Source organism: Tribolium madens, unplaced genomic scaffold (assembly GCF_015345945.1).
Source record: "Tribolium madens isolate multiple individuals breed KSU strain unplaced genomic scaffold, Tmad_KSU_1.1 Scaffold_71;HRSCAF=194;Tcas5.2_LG6, whole genome shotgun sequence".
Taxonomy (NCBI): domain Eukaryota; kingdom Metazoa; phylum Arthropoda; class Insecta; order Coleoptera; family Tenebrionidae; genus Tribolium; species Tribolium madens.
Window position 1 is genome coordinate 54,617 of NW_025401041.1, and position 19,163 is coordinate 73,779.

The following is a 19,163-nucleotide window of genomic DNA, read 5'->3' on the forward strand; positions in this document are numbered from 1 at the left end:
CAGGCCATCCCTTGGGTGGTGATAAAGGACATCCAACTGAGTTAAAAGTTCTCATGAGACAAAAAATTGTTTAAGCCTTTATGATAATAAGGAAATTGGCAGTTGTGTTTTTAAACCCTGTATTACGAGATTAGATTAGATAAAGTTGTTGAAATACAAAATAATTATTTACATTTTTTTGAAATTATTATAAATATAAAGTGTCTTAATCAGTAACAAAAATATAGTGTATTTGTGACAATGCCTTCGTATGAAACTCATCTTCGCATATTTAATAACACGGTTACCGATATTTTAACAACATCCGTTTCCGGAACAGACAACTATGATTGGGATGGTAGATCACGACCTGACAACAATTTTGTTGGTGTTTTTATTGGCGCTAAAACATCAGAACAAAGAAGAGCTGAAGTTAATAGATGGGCAAAAAATTGTCCTTTCACCATGACTCTTCATTTTCGAGATGGGACTATCGACACATTTAGAGTAAATCAAAAGGCTGCTATAGGTAAAGCAAATATAGATTTACGGCACACAACAGTATCACACAAAATCTCCGCGAGTCGTTGCGATAAAAAAATTCTTGTCATAGAAATCGAAAATACGGAACAACAATTACAAGAATACAAAGCTGAGAAGTTGAAGAAAGAAGGAGAGGCATCTGCTAAACAAAAACAATACGAAGCTGCAATGAAAAATCTTGATGAGGCTTTAAAATTAACTCGTAATAGTAAAACTATTGCAGATTGCAAAGCCCTTCAAGGAGAAGTCTTGATGGCTCAAGCCTGGGATTTGGAATCCAAAGAAAGTGCTGCTCTTGCAGAGGAAAAGTTTAAAGAAGCTAAAGAAAAGTTTACACAAGCTGGTAATCACATATGTGTGAGTCTTGTCAACTTGAAACTGGAAGCAAATAAACTTTTCAATGAGGCAAACAAGCTGGAAGAGGAAGCTTTTACTTTCTTCAAAAACGCAAAAAATGGGGATGAGCTCAATTCGGCCCAGGATAAATATAAAGAAGTTTTGGCTAAATATGAAGAAGCAAAGAAGAAATTCGATGAAGGAGTCAAGAGTGATAAAGTTAATTTTGAAGAGTGTGCTACATTCGTTAAATCTCAGATCGAACAAGTGCAGAAAGTTATAACAGATATTGAGAAAACAGAACTGAATTATAATATGAATCAAGTGCAGGTTAATGAGGAGAAGAAGAAGGAAGTTGGAGAAGATGAAGTGAATCAAAATTTACATGAAGAAAGAGATGGGTGAACAAAAATTAAAAGGACAAAAGCAAGATAATGTAATACATATTTTACGAATATATTAAATTTATAAATAATGAAATTCAAAAATATTTATATGCAATTAATGGATATTTAGATATTTTATTAAAAAAATATTGAATTATGCATATTTTTATGTATTACCTACTTATTTAACCCAAATAGCCTCATATCCTTTGAATTTATAACATAAATTTTTTAATCTACAGGGTTATTTATAAATATGAAGCAATATTTGAACCTCAAAAACGATTTATAAAATGATGTTAATTTTTATAAAAACTCGTGTCTTATCTGTACTGGTAAGAATTTTATAGCCCTCGGAATGTGGGTATGGAAATTTGTTTTTTTTGGAATAACTTTGCAACCATTTGACCAAATATTTTAAAATTTGGAATATTACTTGCAAGAACATATCTTTTAAACTAGTAATCACGAAAAGTGGACACATCTACTCAATTTTCGGTTCCAGCAGTTGCAGGTCACATTTTCTGTGTTTTTCAGTTTTGGCCTCTTAACACTAATATTTTATTGCTTAAATCGATAGAGTAATCAATTTCGAATAAAAAACGAATAACCTTTAATACCCCTAAAATGGATTGTTTTAAAAATATTTTAATTTAAAGTGAGAACTGCACAACTCTGTAAGCAAAAAGTATGAATTTTGAATGAGTGATATCCATGGCAACGAATGACCATGGTCACATATTTTGCTGTCAATTTCTATTTTTCAGAAGACATCTAAATCGTCCTTTTAGTCTTCCATTCAATATCTCAATGCACTTTCTACTTTGACGTAATTTTAAGTTGTTTCTTCCTTGTGGCATATTAGGCTGTATATTCCCAGGGTACTGAATTAATAACCAAGGGCTTAATGGATATCCTTCATCTCCAGTTAAATGCCAGTTTATATTGTCATTAAAAAAACGATTTCTCAAATGTTGAGAAATGTTAGACATCATCCAAATCGCAACATCATGCACACTTCCAGGAAAACGAGTATGTATTCATATTCAAAATTCGTAAATGTGCATCAACTATGATCTGCACATTTATACTATAAAACCCTTTACGGTTTAAGTATGGTGCTGCGGGGTGAATTGGATGATTTCTTGGTGGAGTGAATATTGCCACATGAGTTCCATCTATGGCTCCGATTGTATTTGGAAATTGGTATTTGCTAAAAAATATTTGAATTTTGTTATATATTTCCTGCTCAGTCCGTAGAAAATATATCCATGTATTTAGTAAGTGGTTGTTGATAATTCTTGTTACACCATCGATACAGCGGCTTACGGAAGGTTAACTTAAGCCAAAATTACCTCCATGTCCGGCATCTAGTTGATAACTTCCATGTCCGAAAAAATGCACAGCACATACCTAATATTTCCAAATAATTTCGAATGCCAGAGTGGCGCATAATGTGGTTCATATGAGGTTCTACAGTATTAATACCTTGCTGCTTCTTTATTTAGCCGAAATAATTTGATGTATCTAAACCTGGGCAATTCAAAAGGATTTGCAGCGTCACGCAATTTTCGACTAAATAGTTTCAGTTCTTGCCTAAAATAATTGTATATTATTTAAAATGGACAAAAAATGCTACAAGCAAATTTAAGTTCCTACCTTTTAATGCCTTCTTCGTGCTGTAGAAGTTCAATTAGAATAAGTGCAGCCATTTTATGATTGACAGTTATTACATGTGTTAATTTTAAAGTATTTAAAGGCACGTTAAATGAGACTGTTAAAATTATAACTATAACATTTCATTTTAACAACACCTGTAATTTTTTTAACATAACAAATTTACAGAATAAGGTTTGGTATTTTAAAAGCTGTTATTTTTATAACACGATGTTAAATTTAACATATGAGATGCAGAATAGGTCTCAATAAAAGTGATTATTTCAAGCACATGTCAAATTTACAATTTCCACCAATAGCATATCTTTATATCATCCAATCATAAACGTCTTTTGGAATAAACCTTTTCTTCCCGTTATCATTGAAGTGATTAATTTTCTTGCTCTTATATCAGATGAATTTTTTAATTTAATAATTTTTTTTCATTTCTCTTTATTAAGTGCTTTTGGAATTTATGAATTTCACCTCAAACTTTTTTTGTCTCAAACAATTTTACTCGTTGAAATTTCGAAATTTATATTCTGATTAAAGCCCGACAGCTGCAACTACTAGATAACTTAAAATTTATAGACTCTATACAGGGTGTTTACGGTCTTGAGGTTGAAATTTAAATGAGATGATATTCACGGTAAAAGAAAACTAATACGCTATATAAAACAAAAATTCACGTTGTTAACGGAAATTATTCATTTTACACTATTTGTTTGAGAACTGCTGCTTCGGCTGCAACAATGGCCATTAATATCATTACCTTGTGTTTCACTGTAAATCATAATCACAACAACCAATTTATAATTTTATTATTTTGCCATACATGTTCTTAAATTTTGAGAAAAATTAAGAAAAACGAATCAAACCTATTGGAAACCGTTCGCTGAAAGATATTAAACAGAAGATCTTTGAATTTTGATAAAAACTAAAGCAAAAGCAAATCAAATGATGACAGTGTCAAAACTATGAAGTGACTTTTCTCTTTCATTGTCATGGATACGATTTTTTAATCTGTTGCAACAATACAATTTTATCTGAACAAGGAAATAATTCCAGTGACCCTCAAACCGTGTACCAATATTTTGGAGTTAAATAACATTCTTGATAATAACAATTGTGTGAGTTTTTTTTCTCGGTTACAGTATTTCTGTACTCTTCTATTACTAGGTCAAATTTCAACTCCAAGACTGTAAACACCCTGTATAACAGCAGTTTAAAAACTTAAATGACAAGAAACTGTAATCAAAAATTATTATTATTAGTTGTACAGGTGTGTAATATACTAAATTATGTTTTTTTAAGTCTGTTTACAGTGAATTTATTATTTATAGTTATAGTAACATTATTTGTTTACAATAATGATAATACAGCATGATCATTTAGCACTCTTTAAGTTGGCAACAGATTTGAAAGTATTTGTTACACTGCAACCGGATAGGTACCGTTTTGCTTGGTATAAATACTTGACGTATAGTTGGTTGCAATAAAAACGGAAAATGGAGTTTTCTTTAGAATGAAACAGGTTTTGCCCTTGTCAATTTAGTTGTCATCTGTCGCATTCAAATATTTTTTTTTGGAATGCCTCACTTAAATTCCGAGAGCATCAAATGCAAATCAAGATAATCAATTAATTGAGTACTTACATGAAAACCCAATGAGTAATGAGTGCTAAAGATTAACAGCCAGTTCTAACTTGACCTTTTAGAATTAAGTCAAGTTCAAACTAAGGATAAATATAAAAATCTGACATTTTTATGCTTTGACATTTTCCAAGTTTTCCAAATTAAGATTGCCAACAGATTCATTCATTCTTGATCACTTTGTACATTTTCCTTACAAATTTATTGTCTTTTATTTATTTATTTTCCGGTTTTTTTTTTGTAAATATTCACAAACAGTAGTTGTCTGACAACATAGAAATGTTTTAAATGCTTACAATGAATACGGAAAATGGTGTTTAACTTTACTTGATTATAAAAAAACGGACTTTACAATTTGATTGTAAATCGATGTGCACAATCCACCCGAAAGCGCCATTACAACTGACTAAACTGATGCATGTAAACAACCGATTTTTTTGTGCACAAAGTTATCCCTTTTTTGTGTATAACAACTTTCACGGTATTTCAATGTAAATTACTTTTACTGATATTTTTACTCCCATCTAACAAAGACAGGCACACGGAATATAATTGAGATGTAGGGTAAGACTTGCATTGTGACTTCTATTTGGGAGGATTCCGAGCTAGAGAAAACCTCAAAAAAATCGCATGTCTTTGGCAACTGATTCTCAATGTTCACACTAAAGTTACCGCTTTATCCCTAAACGAGATGCAGAATGAAAATAAAAATACTTTTAGCACCATTAAACTTGCACAGTATAAAAGTTTAGAGGAAATTGAGCTGATTTTTATCATGGTAACAAAACGAAAGCACGGTTTCAAAATAAAACTGGAAAAGAAAACATAAAATGCAAATATAATTGTAAAATAAAAATTCAATAATGATACGAATTAATCCATTAATTACTATCTATTATTATTACCTTATGTTAATTCTTCAACCAAGAAAATTATACTTAAAAAACATAAAATATGATTATGAAATGTGCAATTTGAATCTGACATTGCGTAATTGATGTAATTAATACGTCATTGTGATTACAATTAAATATTCTTTAAATCGTATAAAAAAGACCAAAGCTAGTAACACTTTAGTAAACATACTCGTAAACCCAAAATGGTGCTAAAAAATTTCGACATCACGTTTATTTTATCAAGTATACAAGGTGATTCTTTTAAGGCCTACATTAGAAACTTTTTAACTTCGAATGCACATAGGAATTTGAAATTTTGTTCACAACCCAAATCAACCAGTCTGAGTTCAACTAAATTATTTTCAAAATGGCTGAAATTCCGGAACTACGAGAAATTGGCGCCAACTTTGAAATTTTAAATGGTAACCACTTATTTTTAATGCATTTTTGAATTCTCCTCTCCAAACTGAGTAAAATGTACCTAGTTGTTAGTACTTATCTGTCATAGTTTTTGACATATGTCAATTTTTTGGTAAAAAATTTCACTTGCAGGGGTTTATTCAAAACATCACAGCTCTTGAACCCTTTGCGATAAGTGAATATTTTTTTATGCATTCGATAACCAAAGGTTCGAAAAGTTTCCTAGAATCTTCAAAATTGTCTACTGTCAAATTGCAAGGCTAGTATGATTTTTTGAAAATGATCATTAACAAACAGCTATAACTCAGTTTTTTCAAATGAAATGACTCTATTTTCTCAACGGCAATCAAAAGTATATCAATTTATAGAAGGACTTTTATCAACATGTTCTATACCTATCTTTTTCAATTTTTGAAATAATCACAAAAAACATGTTAATGTTTTTATTTTTATAGTTAATCACGTAGGCTTTGGAAAAATACAATAAAGATAATAATTAATACAGATGTTCGATATGTTTACCATTTTCAAACAGTCCAAAACTCGATGGTGAACTAATTTGAGTGGCTTCCATTATTTCATTTGGTTGAAGGTTATTAAATGCCGCCTCAATCCTTGACTCAATTCTTCGTAATTCCGGATGGGTGTTGTGTAGACTAATAAATCTTTAATACGTATTGATCATTTTCCAAAGCCTACGTTATTTACTATAAAAATAAAAAAACAAAAACACGTTTTTCGTGTTTATTTCAGAAACTGTAAGAGAAGGATATAGGACATGTTGATAAGAGTCCTTCTACAAATCGATGTACTTTCGATTGCCGTTGAGAAAATGGGGTCATTTTATTTGAAAAAACTGAGTTATAGCTGTTTGTTAATAATCATTTTCAAAAAATCATATAAGCTTTGCAATTTGACAGTTGACAATTTTGAGAATTTTAGGAAACTCTTCGAACCTTTGGTTATCGAATGCAAGAAAAATTATTCACTTATCGCAAACGGTTCAAGAGCTGTGATGTTTTGAATAAACCTCTACAAATGAAAATTTTGAGCAAAAAATTGACATATGTCAAAAACTATGACAGATAAGTACTAACAACTAGGTACATTTTACTCAGTTTGGAGAGGAGAATTCAAAAATGCAATAAAAATAAGTGGTTACTATTTAAAATTTTAAAGTTGGCGCCAATTTCTAGTATTTCCGGAAGTTCAGCCATTTTGAAAATAATTTAATTGAACTTAGACTGGTCGATTTGAGTTGTGTACAAAATTTCAAATTTCTATCTACATTAGAAGTTAAAAAGTTTCTAATATAGGCCCTAAAAAGAATCACCTTGTTTGTATTCTTGACTTTGATCATTGCTTTTATTATAAAGAACATCTGGATTAGGCGATGAAGCTGTAAAATTTAGTTAGTAAAAAGCTTTATTTGTAGCGAATTTACAACATGCGACTATGTTATATAAATTCTTCAACCAGACTAATCTTAAAAACTAAAAACTGATCTAATCGCTGATTCCTAGAAGTATGAAAATCAAACAAGGAAAACTGTAAAGTTTATGGAAATTTTTATTTTCCTAATTAATTTCCCAAACGAATCTAATTATTCGCAACGAAAACACTTCTCAGATGTCGGCCTGTGTTATTAAAAACTTGTTAGCCAAAACGAACCTGTTTCAAATTTATTCTAAGGTCAAGTCCACTATGAGCATTAACATAAAAAAATGTTTTTTTTAATCAGTTTTACCCGTTTTTTCCTTTTTTGTCACAACATTAAGTGTATAAATACAACTAACAAAAGTAGCACTGTTTTAGTAAATCTAAAATATGAACCACAAATACCTTAACATCACGTCTGCCTTGATATGGGTTTTATTTATTATAATTATGTATTTTATTATAAAATACAATTGGAGTAGACGCTGGCTCTACTATTATGGGTCTAAGATAGACGGACCCTTCGGTTGGCCCGTCATAGGAAGCGCCCATTATTTCATCGGAGGTCAAAAAGGTACAGAAAATATAAAATTAACTAAATCGCAACTTGTTTTTCAGTTTTCTTTAAAACTTTGACGAAACTCTTAGAACCATATCCTTCAGTTGCAAAATTTTGGTTCGGTAACAATTTAATAGTGTCAGTTTCACAACCTGAAGATGTGGAAATTATTTTGAATAATTGTCTCAAGAAACCGATAATATATAATTTTGCTTTAAGCTTTCTTGGAAATGGGCTTCTAACATCACCAGGTCAGTATAAAAAAAAACTATTAAAACATAATGACATGTTTCTGCTAAAGTTGATATTTGGAAAAGCAGAAGGAAAATGATTAATCCGACTTTTAACTCAAAAAATTTAAATTCGTTCATGGAAATTTTTGGAAAACATGCAACTCACTTGGCAAATAGACTTGACGAAAACTGCGGAAAAGAATCGTTTGATGTTTTATCAAAATTGTTTAGTTGCACGTTTGATATTGCTTGTGGTAAGTATTTTGCTAACTATTGTTTAGTTTAAATTATCTTTTGATTTAGAAACGCTTGCTGACGATAATAACACTATATTACATGACAAAGAAACCTTCCTTCGAAAATTATTAAGGTAATCTATATTAATTTTGTCTAGAAGTGATAAAAATAGGAAAAATTACTGCCTGTTTTTTTTTTAGAATAGAAGATCTTCTAATGATTCGTATATGTTCTATTTGGTTTTATATAGATTTTCTGTGGAATAGATCTTCGCTTTGTAGAGAAATGAACAAAACGTGTAAAGAAGTCTATGCTATTGCAAAACAAGTAATTTTTAACTCTCAAAAACTAAAAATAATTTTAGCAATTTCAGGTAGTTAAATTTAAAAAATCAAGTTTAAACCAAAATCCAGACGATGGTATGGATAATTTTTACGATGTGGTATTTTTATTCCTTTTAGTTTTAGACAACATTCACAAAGAAAAACGATTTATAAATCATTTGTTAAAATTGAGCAAAACAAATACGGAAATTGATGAAACAGCTTTAGAAGATGAACTTCAAACTATTCTAATTACTGCTAGCGAAACTACAGCTCTTACAGTTGGAATCACTTTAATAACTTTAGGGATATATCCAGAAATACAAGTAAAAATTTAAGTCTACAAAACTAATTACAAAAAGTAAAAATTTTAAGGAAAAAATTGACCAAGAACTTGATATGATTTTTGGCAACGATGATAGAGAACCAACTTTAGAAGACGTTAATAAAATGGAGTACCTAGAACGGGTTATTAAAGAGACTTTAAGATTACTTTCGCCTGTACCAATTATTGCAAGAGCAACTGACCGAGACATAAAACTTGGTATGAAAATCACACAACAAAAATTAAATGGGTGTTTCATTTTTATTGTTACAAATTTAAACAAGTGTTAAAATATTCCATTTTAAACTAAATTTTCTTATAAACACGTATCGAAAACTATTATGTAAGAGAGCTACACCTCCTCAAAAGGGTGCATTTTTTTAATAATATTTTTGCCATATTTCCGAAACCTTTTTACATAAAATTACAAAATTTGGTACAGACGATAACTTTTATTCATCTAAACGAATTCAAAGATCAAATGTCGGAATTTTCCTAAACTGGGGGGGGGGGGCTATATAGAGTAAAAATATTCTAATTATTTTGGCTTTTTTGATACATATGTTTATAGAAGAGTTTTGTCTTAAAATTGAATATTCTATTACCTGTTTTGTAACAATTAAAACGGAACACTCTGTATATAAATTTGAAACATTACTCGTAGATTCTTGCACAATCCCCACTGGAAGTTTTGTCTTGATTCCGATATATCTCATTAGCAGCAAATCTGAATTTTGGGAAGAACCAAATAAATTCGATCCTGATCGATTTTTACTAGAAAATAGTTCGAATCGCCACCGTTGTGCGTTTATTCCCTTTAGTTTGGGTCCTAGAAATTGCGTGGGTTTGTATTAAACAGAATTTGTTTCGTTTTTGAAATTCTAAATTTTCAACTTACAGGCTTCAAATTCGCCATGATGTCAGTGAAAGTTCTGTTGTCGACAATTTTAAGAAAGTACACCATTAAACCATCTGAATATAAAAAGTTGGAAGATGTCAAAATTATCGTTGGTATAGTGGCGAAACCAGTATCAGGCTACAAGATAAAATTAGAGAAAAAAATTATTGAGAAGTGAAAATTTCGAAAAAATAATAATATATAATAAAATAAAATAAAATATTTTTATTTTATTTAGAAAATCAAATAGGGATTAAGAATCTTATTGCTTATTTGCATATTTATGCGACTTTTAGCACACCTTTAAAAATATGCAGTATCAAACCAAACTATCTAAATTAAACTTTTTGAATTTTATTTGTCGTCTTAAGGATTGGTATCCAAAAATTTGTGAAAAAAACATACGTAAATAAATAAAATAAAAACGTAGTCAAGAAAGTGTTTGAAAGAAAAAGATTATCGTAAAGCCTGTTTTTTATTTAAACGGAAATTACCAGGTCAAAATTTAAAAAAAAACATACTTTACAATACATATCTATACCTACGTACAGGATGAGTCTTAACTTATACGGTTATTTTTAGAGTATGATAGGTTATGCCAAATAATAACTAATAGTGAAAAAAAATTTAATAAGTTTCTTAGTTACCGAGATGTAGGTATCTTGTTAATAACACTATTAGACTTTAAAATTTTAGATAATTTGGGCTGATGACACCAATGCCGGCATCACATTTGTTTATGCCATGCCTGTCAATAGCTAAGTGAGTCGATTTTCTTTGTTTTGGTGGGGTTAAGTGAGTGGTATTTTTATTGATATTCGACGAAAATAAATAAAGTTAAATTTAACTTATTTTTTATTTTTTTTACTTATTATTGATCATAACCTTTCATTCCTTACGTTAATGCGTATAAATTAAGACACATCCTGTATAGTGCATTTTTCAATTTGTAAACATTATGGTGAATTTGATCCAATTTGGATTTTACGGAGATAAGTAATATGAATGTATCAAAGTCAACGCCAAAGGTTTATTAAAAACGGTCAAAACTCTTGCCATCACCAGCCAAAATTTAGAGCTCTAATTACAAAAAATTATGACACTAGAAATAGAAAATTACATTATTCCTGTGTGGAACTACTAGTTAAAGGAATAAGGTGAGTGAAATTCGCCTATCCCGTGAAAATAAACAAAATGATCCGCCATTACCGTTTTTAATAAACCTTTTATCATTGAATGTGGAGTTGGAGTTGACTTTGATATATTCATAAGTATATTACTTATTAAGGAAAATAGACAAGACAAAGAAGTTTTCTTCACTTCTGCTTTAATTTTTAATTACAATAATAACTTTATTCGCGGAGCATTTTCCTAGATTTATTTTGATTTGAAGCGCATGTCCGGATTATCGTCTATCGCGAACGATTTTCTATTATTGTCAACATCAGGGGTTAATGTTTATGTTGCGAATAATTAGTTTTGGCAACTAATTAAGAAAAGAAAGATAACAATAAACTTTATAGTTTTGTTTGTTTGATTTTTATCCAGGAAGGTAAATATGTATGAATCATGATTGGATCTGTTTTTAATTTTTAAGATTAGAATTAAAATTTGTAGAAGATAGTCGTACGCTGTAAATTTGCTACAAAAAAAGCTTTTTACTAACTAAATTCCACAACTTCATTTCAAAACCTCAACAGTTTAAAAATTGAAAAACCAGCAAAAAATTATCCTAGAGCTTATGCGTTTGATTATTCAAATGCAGAAAATATACATTTGCATATACTCAGAAATGTAGGTATGTAAAGTCGTATTTTAAAAATAATTTACAATTTGTAAGAAAAATGTATAAAATGTTTTGGAGTATAGAGTGCGCCAGCAGCAAAATATCTAGTTTGATTGAGTGAAAATATTAAGTTTTTGTTGTCTCATTACTAGGTACCTCTTTTAGATGTAGATTTTGCAACTTTTCCTTTTAAGATAATAGTTTATATCAAGAATCTCTCCTTTTAAAAAATTCGTCTTTTAATATTAACAAATTTGTTTCACTTGCTTCAAAACACGAAAAACTCTCCTTCTCGACTCATTAAAAAAACTGATAAAACACAAATTGGAGCAGATTTAAATTTCAACTTTTAATAATTCAGACTCGGTCGTTTTATTAAAAAAATAAGAAGAAAACCGATAGCAGTGATAAAAATGAGATAGGCAGTATGTCATAGGAAGGGCCAACAAGGGTGGGGGTGCCTAGTTCGTCTTTTACCCAACATTAGAAAGAGATTAGTTGTGTTGAATCCAAGTGAATCGGCCATTTTCTACTTTCAGTGCATCACGTTTTCACGTTCTCGTTCAGCGTTTCAACATAAATCGCATTCAAATCGAACATAAGTTGTAAGTATTTTAACCATTATGATTTCGTAAATTTCAACGTGCATTTAGGTAATAACAAAGCTTGTCGCAATGTCGGACACTCCTGTGGAAATTCCCTCATCTTCGGAAAATGCGTCCACGGCGGTCGTGGAAAAATCCGCCGAAGAGATCAAAGCTGAAGTTGCAAAACTTGAAAAAGAAGCCGACGAATTGTTTCGTTTCGGATGGAAACTTGAATTCGGTTATTACAAACACGGACTCAGTCCTGAAGATCTTATCAAAAAACGCATCGAAGTTTTCACCGAAGTGAAAAATCTACACATCAAGACGAACAAACTTATTGATACGCACGCAAGGATGGAAGCGATTAGAGCAATCGAGAAAAAACTTGAAGCTGATGCCATTTTACGAGAAGTCGAGGGGTACGATTCGGAATCGGTGGAGTCCTGTAAGGAAGCGTTGAATAAAATTCAAAAAGCTGAGGATATTTATTATGCGTGTATGCAAATAGATGGAGTGTATTGTTTTAAGTATAAACAAGCAGTGACCAAGTTTCGGCAAGTTAAAGCGAGTTTGGAGACCCTACAGGAGAAGGACGAAAAACCCGAAGATAAAGTGTTGAATCAGTTTAAAGGGAGGACTGTTATAGAAATTGATCCCAAAGGATATGTTTTCCTTTAAATTGTTTCTTTTTTTCATTAATAAATTACCTACCATTTTTCAAATTTGTTTTTTTTGTTGAATTTTTTTGACTAGAAATAAATTAACACAAAACTCATTACTTCTTTTAGTGTTTTAAACAAATTAATATTTCTTAGAAAGAAACTGTGCGCTTATTTAGCTGATCAATTTCAAAAAATCTTGATTTCAAAAATTGGTTGGTGACTTTGGCTAATGAGGTAACAATGTTGGTAGTTCTGTTTAGAGCTGTCAACAACAACATGTGAGTTAACCTCAAAAAATGGGGAAAAATCACCGACACGCTAAAAAATTAAAATCAGAAAAAAGTAAGGTGAAAATTAAAACCAAAACAAAGTTTCTACCAAAAGGCCAAAATGTCACAAACACTGCGTTTAAAATACGATCGATTGTGTTACAAGAACAGCTTAAAAAGAGACAAGTTGAGGGATTATTGAGCAAAAAGAAGGCAAATATCGATGTAAGTTACAAAATTAGCTGTATTGTATTGTATTACTTTAATTCTATTTCAAGGAACTTATTTCAAAATTAAAACACTACAATGAAGCTGTGAAAGTGGAAGCATGTACCGATTTAAAAGACGTGATCATCTCCCACCCTTTAGAGGAAACACAAATTTACTTATCTCTGATTTCACAAAATGCCAGTGCTTTAATACAAGACAGAGAACGGAAAGTACGTCGAAGTTCAGTAAAATTACTACACGCAATTGTTGAAAAAGTAAGAAACAACTTTGTCTATTTCATTTATTAAAAATGATTTCTAGGTGTCGACAGCCACAATTCGCCCTTTCTTTAATTACTTTCTAACAAATTTGAAGTGTGCAATGACAAATATTAATAAACACATCCAGGAAGACTCTCTTCTTCTACTTGATGCTCTTCTAGAACACCAAAATCTCCTAATAGCAGAAAATTTCGATACAATTTTTCCAACTTTCCTCACTCTGATATCAAAATCAAAAAATAACTTGGGGACAGAAAGGAGTCTCAGTTTAAATCTGGAAGGAAAAGTGTCGAGTGTTAAGTGGAGAATCAAAGTTTTGACACGGCTTTATGGTATTTTGAATGCTTTGACGCAATGTAGGTCTGAGAAAAATCAAGATAAAGGTTTTGGAACTTTAATACAAGTTAAAGGAAATCCGTTTATTCCACTTTATAAAAACATAAATAATTATGAGGTTTGTGTTGGCAGCAGGACTAATCAAGTGAGTCACGAGTTTGACACACAAATCGCCAATTTGACACAGCTTTTGCATGAAATTTGGATCGAAGTTGTGCCCGAAAAAACAAAGAAAAATGGCCTAGGTAAGTAAGCAACAGAATGTAAAGCATGTTTTCAATAAAAAATAATGAGAAAGACTGTCAGGTTGCACATTTATGGTTATAAAGCTGAAGAAAAATCTAAAAACTTGCATTAATTTTGAAAAAACAACAAATCTTAACATCCAGAAACTCGAACGATGACGTCTTCTTTCATCAACTTGCGTTTAAACCACTTTGGCGTTTAATTAAACAATAATTAGAACACTCGAAAAACTCGCGAAAACAAAGAAGAACTAAATTGCCCACTACTACAAGTAAAATGCCCACCAAACGCTTAACGTCAAGTTAACAATATTTCATTGGTTATTTTGTGTTTGGCATTCGGTTTTAACCAATAAAAAACGGTTCTCAAAAGATGGCCGATTTGAAATTTGTTAGTTTTGAAATATCGAGCAATCAAGATAATTTGTAATCGAGTCATCTTTGCATCCGAGAACGTATGTCTGTTTTTGAACTAACTGCACGTGAAACGTCAAATAAAATGACAAGTCGAAAGGTAAAACGGCAAAATGGGCTGGAATTAGTTGGCGACGTAAAATTATACGAGTATTAATTATTAATTACTATTAATCCATTGAAATAAGCAACCAATACATCTTCAGTTACAACATTTACGTTTCTGTTCTTTATCCTCGATCGAAATTTTTCCTACTCCTTTACGTATCTGTCTTTAAATTTTTGAGGGAGTAGATTGAACGTGGCTGCATTAACAACTTCTTGTAGAATATCATCTGGAAATACATCGTTTTCTTTCTTTAAATTCTCTTGGTATTGTAAATTAAAGGCTTGCACTGCGCTTGCACACCCTTTTGGGATAAAAAATTATAATTTATTGGCAGATCAATAATTGTTTGTTTTATGAGAATCATAACGACGGAAACTGCCTCCTATGTTTTTGGTAGTTACACAAATTGAAATTTAAAAAATCTTTTATTAAAATTTCATTAGCGGGATTGAACAAAACGCTAAACAGCATTCGTGGGAAACTAAAGCATTCACTTGTATAGCGTAAATTTTATAATAAAATGCCAGATTAAATGACGATGTATTGATAAATAAATTGTGATTTCAACGAGAGAAAGACTTCAAATAAGCTCATATTTGACTCGGTGGAGTCATCCCTGTGGAGATTTCTACTCCTAGAAGTTGAAGTATTTCAACTCACAAAAAAGCTATGTCAACCGTTTCTATAGGCAGAATTTTCGACTTCTTAAAGATAAAAACAGTTTTTTGATGTCTTTTCAAATAAGAGAACAATTTCATTTTTTTCGTAAAGTGAATTCAAAAAGATAAAATATACGAGTAATAATTATAGAATACTGTTGTAAATAAAGAAAGCTAAACTAAATTTATCAACTAATTAGAAAATATGGAAAAAAATAAATATTTTGTAAACAAAAAAAGGAAAAAATGAATTATGACCCTTTGGATATTTGATAACTTCTAGTCAGAACCCTGTATGTAAAATAAACAAACCGCATACGACAAAAGCTTTGTTTAACGATGTTCAAAATTTCATAAATACAAGTCAAGGGCCAGTTTCATAACCGATTCAGGGTAATTCTAAACCAACTTTAATTTTAAAATCTTTAATTCGATTATGAAACTGGCCCTAAATATTACTCCTACTTATATGAAATCCTTATACACATTTCAAAATGTAATTTTAGACCACTATGTAAAAAATGCACTTTCGGTGTATTATACCGAGCGTGGCAGAAATAAGTACCGTTTGTCAAACTTATCAAATAATTTGCACCTTTTTTGTAGAACCAATAGTCCTGGCCACTGAAGAATCCGTAGCCGTTTTTAGTTGTATTGTAAATATTTTACACTTGTTGCACGAATATTTACAATTATCGGGAAATGTAAGTTTAGACATATTTATTTGTGTCCTTAAAGAAAATTATCTTTTTTTTTCAGGTTGAACTCTTCTGTAATAATAAGTCAGTGATATTCCTTGATCATCTATTATCTAATTTTCCATACATTCACAACAAAAGAAATAATTTTGAAATTATTAAAGAATTTTCACGATCTTTTGTCATGAATTGCGATCCAAATTGTACTGAAGAAAATTTGATTGTTATTTATGTTTTCCTAACTTTAAGAATAAATCTAAATGCCAAGAATAAGCCCAAAACACGTCACTTAGCGGTGTTTCTTAATAGTAAGTATTGAAAAATGCATCACAAGATGTCGCTTTATGATAATTTTCAGACTGTCTCAAATCCCCTCGCAATTTCACTCCTAAAGCCTACGCGTATTTAGTTAAAATTTTAAAGGTGATGTTTGTAAAACCAATCAACATGTGTCAAAGGTTGGGAATAGCTGAAGTTGAAATTATGGAAAATGTGGTATCGTTTTACACCAATAGAAAAATTTCCGATTTTTATAAAAGTGATCTTTTGGAAGTACTAACGTGTCCAAGGTAACTACAAAAAACATTTTTCTGTTTTAATTCATTTCATTTCAGATTTGAAAAATACCAACTGTGGACTGAAAAATTACCCGATTTTCTTTGTGCAAATCAAGTTTCCGTAAAATTAATTGATACTGTCTTGAATTTGTGCATGAAAGGACAAAAGGTTGTACAGGATGGTGTGACAAAATCGGTGAACCGGATTTTGAGTAAGGTTTTTTTTAATTTTTTTATTTTAGTTAATTGACTATTTTTAGGTAACATGCGTACAATGGAAATTACAGAAGCAGCAAACCTTGAAATTGCCCGAAAAAATTTTGTTAGTATTTTTTTCTATTTACCTAATCTGAGTACTCAAGATATCGATGAAATTAATAATTTTGTAAAATCAAATCCAGATTGTACTTATTCCAAACATTTTGAAAATGTTTTACAATTGAGGACTTACTTGTTGAGTAATAAATAATTTTTGTGTCGAGGTGAGGTTGATTAAAGTATAAAAATTTTCGTTTTTGATTTATTATGAAAAAAACACAGCTGATACATATAAAGACAAGTTACCTTAATTATACTGATAGTGAAAATTGAAAATTTATTACAAAGTATTACCATAGCAATAATCAATAATAACATAGACTAGATATAAAATTTAAATACAAAATAACAAGTATAGATATTAAAGCTCATTTGGCAAAAAATTAATCCCAATGATTCGTATACCATCGAAAAACCGGCGTAGCAGACAGAAGAAATTTATTTAAAGTAGTAAAAAATTTATATAAAAAGTGTAAAAACCGTATTAAGATATTACATTCTTTTCCTTTTTTTGAGACAAGTCATTATTGTCTTAAAAACCAAATCGAAAAATCAAATTTTAGAAGCCTTAAAATAGTTCTAAATCTCGGCGAAATCTAATCAGTCAAGCCAAATTTTTACACTCGAAAAAACTAATAAATTCGTTCCCATTTAACCACTTAATACATTGATTCTGTTGTCCTAATGAAAAACTGGGGGCCTTATAATACTGCTAATGAAACATTGACTTTCCTCCGTGTAAATAAGAAAGAGAACAATGCAGTGCTAGCAGGAAAACGACTGCATCCGAATTGACTATCAACAACTTAAAAACTGATCTTCATCACATCGTTTATGTACATATCTAAAATATAATATTTACAATTATAAACACAACGTTAACGAGAAAAAAAGCAAGAATTTTTCCCCTCAGATTTATTCGATTGCTTTACTTATGAAATCGATAAATCGCTTGCCGTACTGCTCCGGATCGCAGGTACTAATTCCATCGACGTTCGAACCGTACTTTACTGTTTTGGCGGCTTTCGCCGCCTGTTTTTTCACCCCATAATGGGTAAGTACGTCGATTATGGCGATGAAGTAGATCTCTTTCACGGGGGCAGACTCGCAACTAGGTATGGCGTAAATGTCCAGTTCGGGGATTATTCCACCTGAAAGTACATTACAATACTTATTAAAACACTTGTTATAATATTACAATTTTTGATTGTTGATCATAGTCATAGAGAAAATATATACAGGATGCGCCAGAACTTGCGCCCGCCCCAGCAGACAGAATTGCCATGTAAGGTAAGAACCAGGAACATGGAATTTTTTTTTAAGTTCTATTTATAAAAGTTATGAGAGTTTAAATTTTGCACTTTGACTATTTATTTCTGTTGGAAAAATAATTTTCCAAGTTTTTCTGCTACAGGCTATTAGAAAACAAAGAAGAATGTTATTTGTGGCTTTTACTGAGAAATTTTTTGTACAGAGGCCGTCATTGAAAAGTAATACACGGGATTTTGACACATCCTTTCAAAATTTAAAAAATTGCATAATGTATTTTTTTCGTTGTGATTGTCAGTGTCACTGAAAACGTCACTTTTGACAAATCAGTGGTGGACGCCGTCAGGAAAATTTAATAATGTCGCAATTGTCGAATGTACAGAAATCTATTATTATTACAAGATTAAGGGACAATGTCCCTCTACGAGTCATCACAGAAGAAATAAATGTGAACATAAATGACTGTACTTAAAACAAAGAAGAAGATTCTAGTGACATTTTAAACATGACAGTGATTGTCAATTTCAAGGGAAAATTTACAACGCCAAATTTTTTTTATTTGTCAAGTGTATTACTTTTCAATGGCCGCGACTGTAAGATACCAGAATATGTTTTTTTTTAAGTTCTATTTCGTTTCGACCACAAAGTGGTCATCCTCAGGTGAGAATAAAACTAACTAATTTAACAATGGTAATGCCTTATATACTAATTTTCCGACTTTCACTTTCCCTACCCCCAACTAACGAGTAGAGGGGAGAAAAGGGAATGGGGCCGTTGTCTGAATTCATGAGATTATCTCTATTTTTAAATATTTCAAGACTCTCGAAAGCGTCAAGAAATTTACAATTATTGACTACTCTAATGATTTTTACATTAGTTTCAT

At 30.7% G+C, this 19,163-nt stretch overlaps 4 protein-coding genes across 10 annotated transcripts in view; 3 read left to right on the forward strand and 1 right to left on the reverse strand.

Annotated features, from left to right (window-relative positions):
* The first annotated feature begins 216 nt into the window (after positions 1-216).
* On the forward strand, positions 217-1,386 carry LOC123009214. The gene is made up of 2 exons (XM_044405375.1): positions 217-508; positions 593-1,386. Exons 1-2 carry the CDS (start codon positions 241-243, stop codon positions 1,261-1,263), a joined length of 939 nt encoding a protein of 312 aa, XP_044261310.1. The 5' UTR covers positions 217-240; the 3' UTR covers positions 1,264-1,386.
* A 6,116-nt stretch (positions 1,387-7,502) lies between these two features.
* LOC123009209 (cytochrome P450 4C1-like) lies at positions 7,503-12,337 on the forward strand. Of its 6 annotated transcripts, none has more exons than XM_044405367.1 (12): positions 7,525-7,879; positions 7,924-8,115; positions 8,166-8,351; positions 8,401-8,467; positions 8,535-8,661; positions 8,699-8,753; positions 8,802-8,983; positions 9,033-9,201; positions 9,647-9,826; positions 9,883-11,037; positions 12,206-12,271; positions 12,320-12,336. In XM_044405367.1, the coding sequence occupies exons 1-10, from the start codon at positions 7,696-7,698 to the stop codon at positions 10,056-10,058; spliced, it is 1,518 nt and encodes a 505-aa protein (XP_044261302.1). In that variant the 5' UTR covers positions 7,525-7,695; the 3' UTR covers positions 10,059-11,037; positions 12,206-12,271; positions 12,320-12,336. The 6 variants fall into 6 exon arrangements, with proteins under 6 accessions (XP_044261299.1, XP_044261302.1, XP_044261300.1 ...); XM_044405366.1 differs by having other exon boundaries at positions 7,526-7,879; positions 8,796-8,983; XM_044405369.1 differs by having other exon boundaries at positions 7,526-7,879; positions 8,708-8,753.
* An 846-nt stretch (positions 12,338-13,183) lies between these two features.
* On the forward strand, positions 13,184-17,203 carry LOC123009376 (testis-expressed protein 10 homolog). Its single transcript, XM_044405638.1, has 8 exons — positions 13,184-13,409; positions 13,463-13,669; positions 13,716-14,256; positions 16,045-16,142; positions 16,198-16,444; positions 16,495-16,705; positions 16,751-16,905; positions 16,954-17,203. Exons 1-8 carry the CDS (start codon positions 13,212-13,214, stop codon positions 17,160-17,162), a joined length of 1,866 nt encoding a protein of 621 aa, XP_044261573.1. The 5' UTR covers positions 13,184-13,211; the 3' UTR covers positions 17,163-17,203.
* A 627-nt stretch (positions 17,204-17,830) lies between these two features.
* Positions 17,831-19,163, reverse strand: part of LOC123009377 (phosphatidylinositol 5-phosphate 4-kinase type-2 alpha) — an 8,058-nt gene continuing 6,725 nt past the window's right edge. For both annotated transcript variants that reach the window (XM_044405641.1, XM_044405640.1), the window contains one exon: positions 17,831-18,162. In XM_044405641.1, coding sequence (XP_044261576.1) covers positions 17,927-18,162 — 236 coding nt within the window. In that variant the 3' untranslated portion in view covers positions 17,831-17,926. The remainder of the gene's footprint in view (positions 18,163-19,163) is intronic.

Excerpts from the sequence above, each read along its gene's own strand:
- LOC123009214 (XM_044405375.1), top strand. The coding sequence starts at position 241 with ATGCCTTCGTATGAAACTCATCTTCGCATATTTAATAACACGGTTACC. Across the intron at positions 509-592 it reads AAATCAAAAGGCTGCTATAG|AAATCGAAAATACGGAACAA; the intron begins GTAAAGCAAATA and ends TTCTTGTCATAG.
- LOC123009209 (XM_044405364.1), top strand. The coding sequence starts at position 7,696 with ATGAACCACAAATACCTTAACATCACGTCTGCCTTGATATGGGTTTTA. Across the intron at positions 8,468-8,534 it reads TTCCTTCGAAAATTATTAAG|AATAGAAGATCTTCTAATGA; the intron begins GTAATCTATATT and ends TTTTTTTTTTAG. Across the intron at positions 9,202-9,646 it reads TGACCGAGACATAAAACTTG|ATTCTTGCACAATCCCCACT; the intron begins GTATGAAAATCA and ends CATTACTCGTAG.
- LOC123009376 (XM_044405638.1), top strand. The coding sequence starts at position 13,212 with ATGGGGAAAAATCACCGACACGCTAAAAAATTAAAATCAGAAAAAAGT. Across the intron at positions 13,410-13,462 it reads AAAAGAAGGCAAATATCGAT|GAACTTATTTCAAAATTAAA; the intron begins GTAAGTTACAAA and ends TTCTATTTCAAG. Across the intron at positions 14,257-16,044 it reads AACAAAGAAAAATGGCCTAG|AACCAATAGTCCTGGCCACT; the intron begins GTAAGTAAGCAA and ends CCTTTTTTGTAG.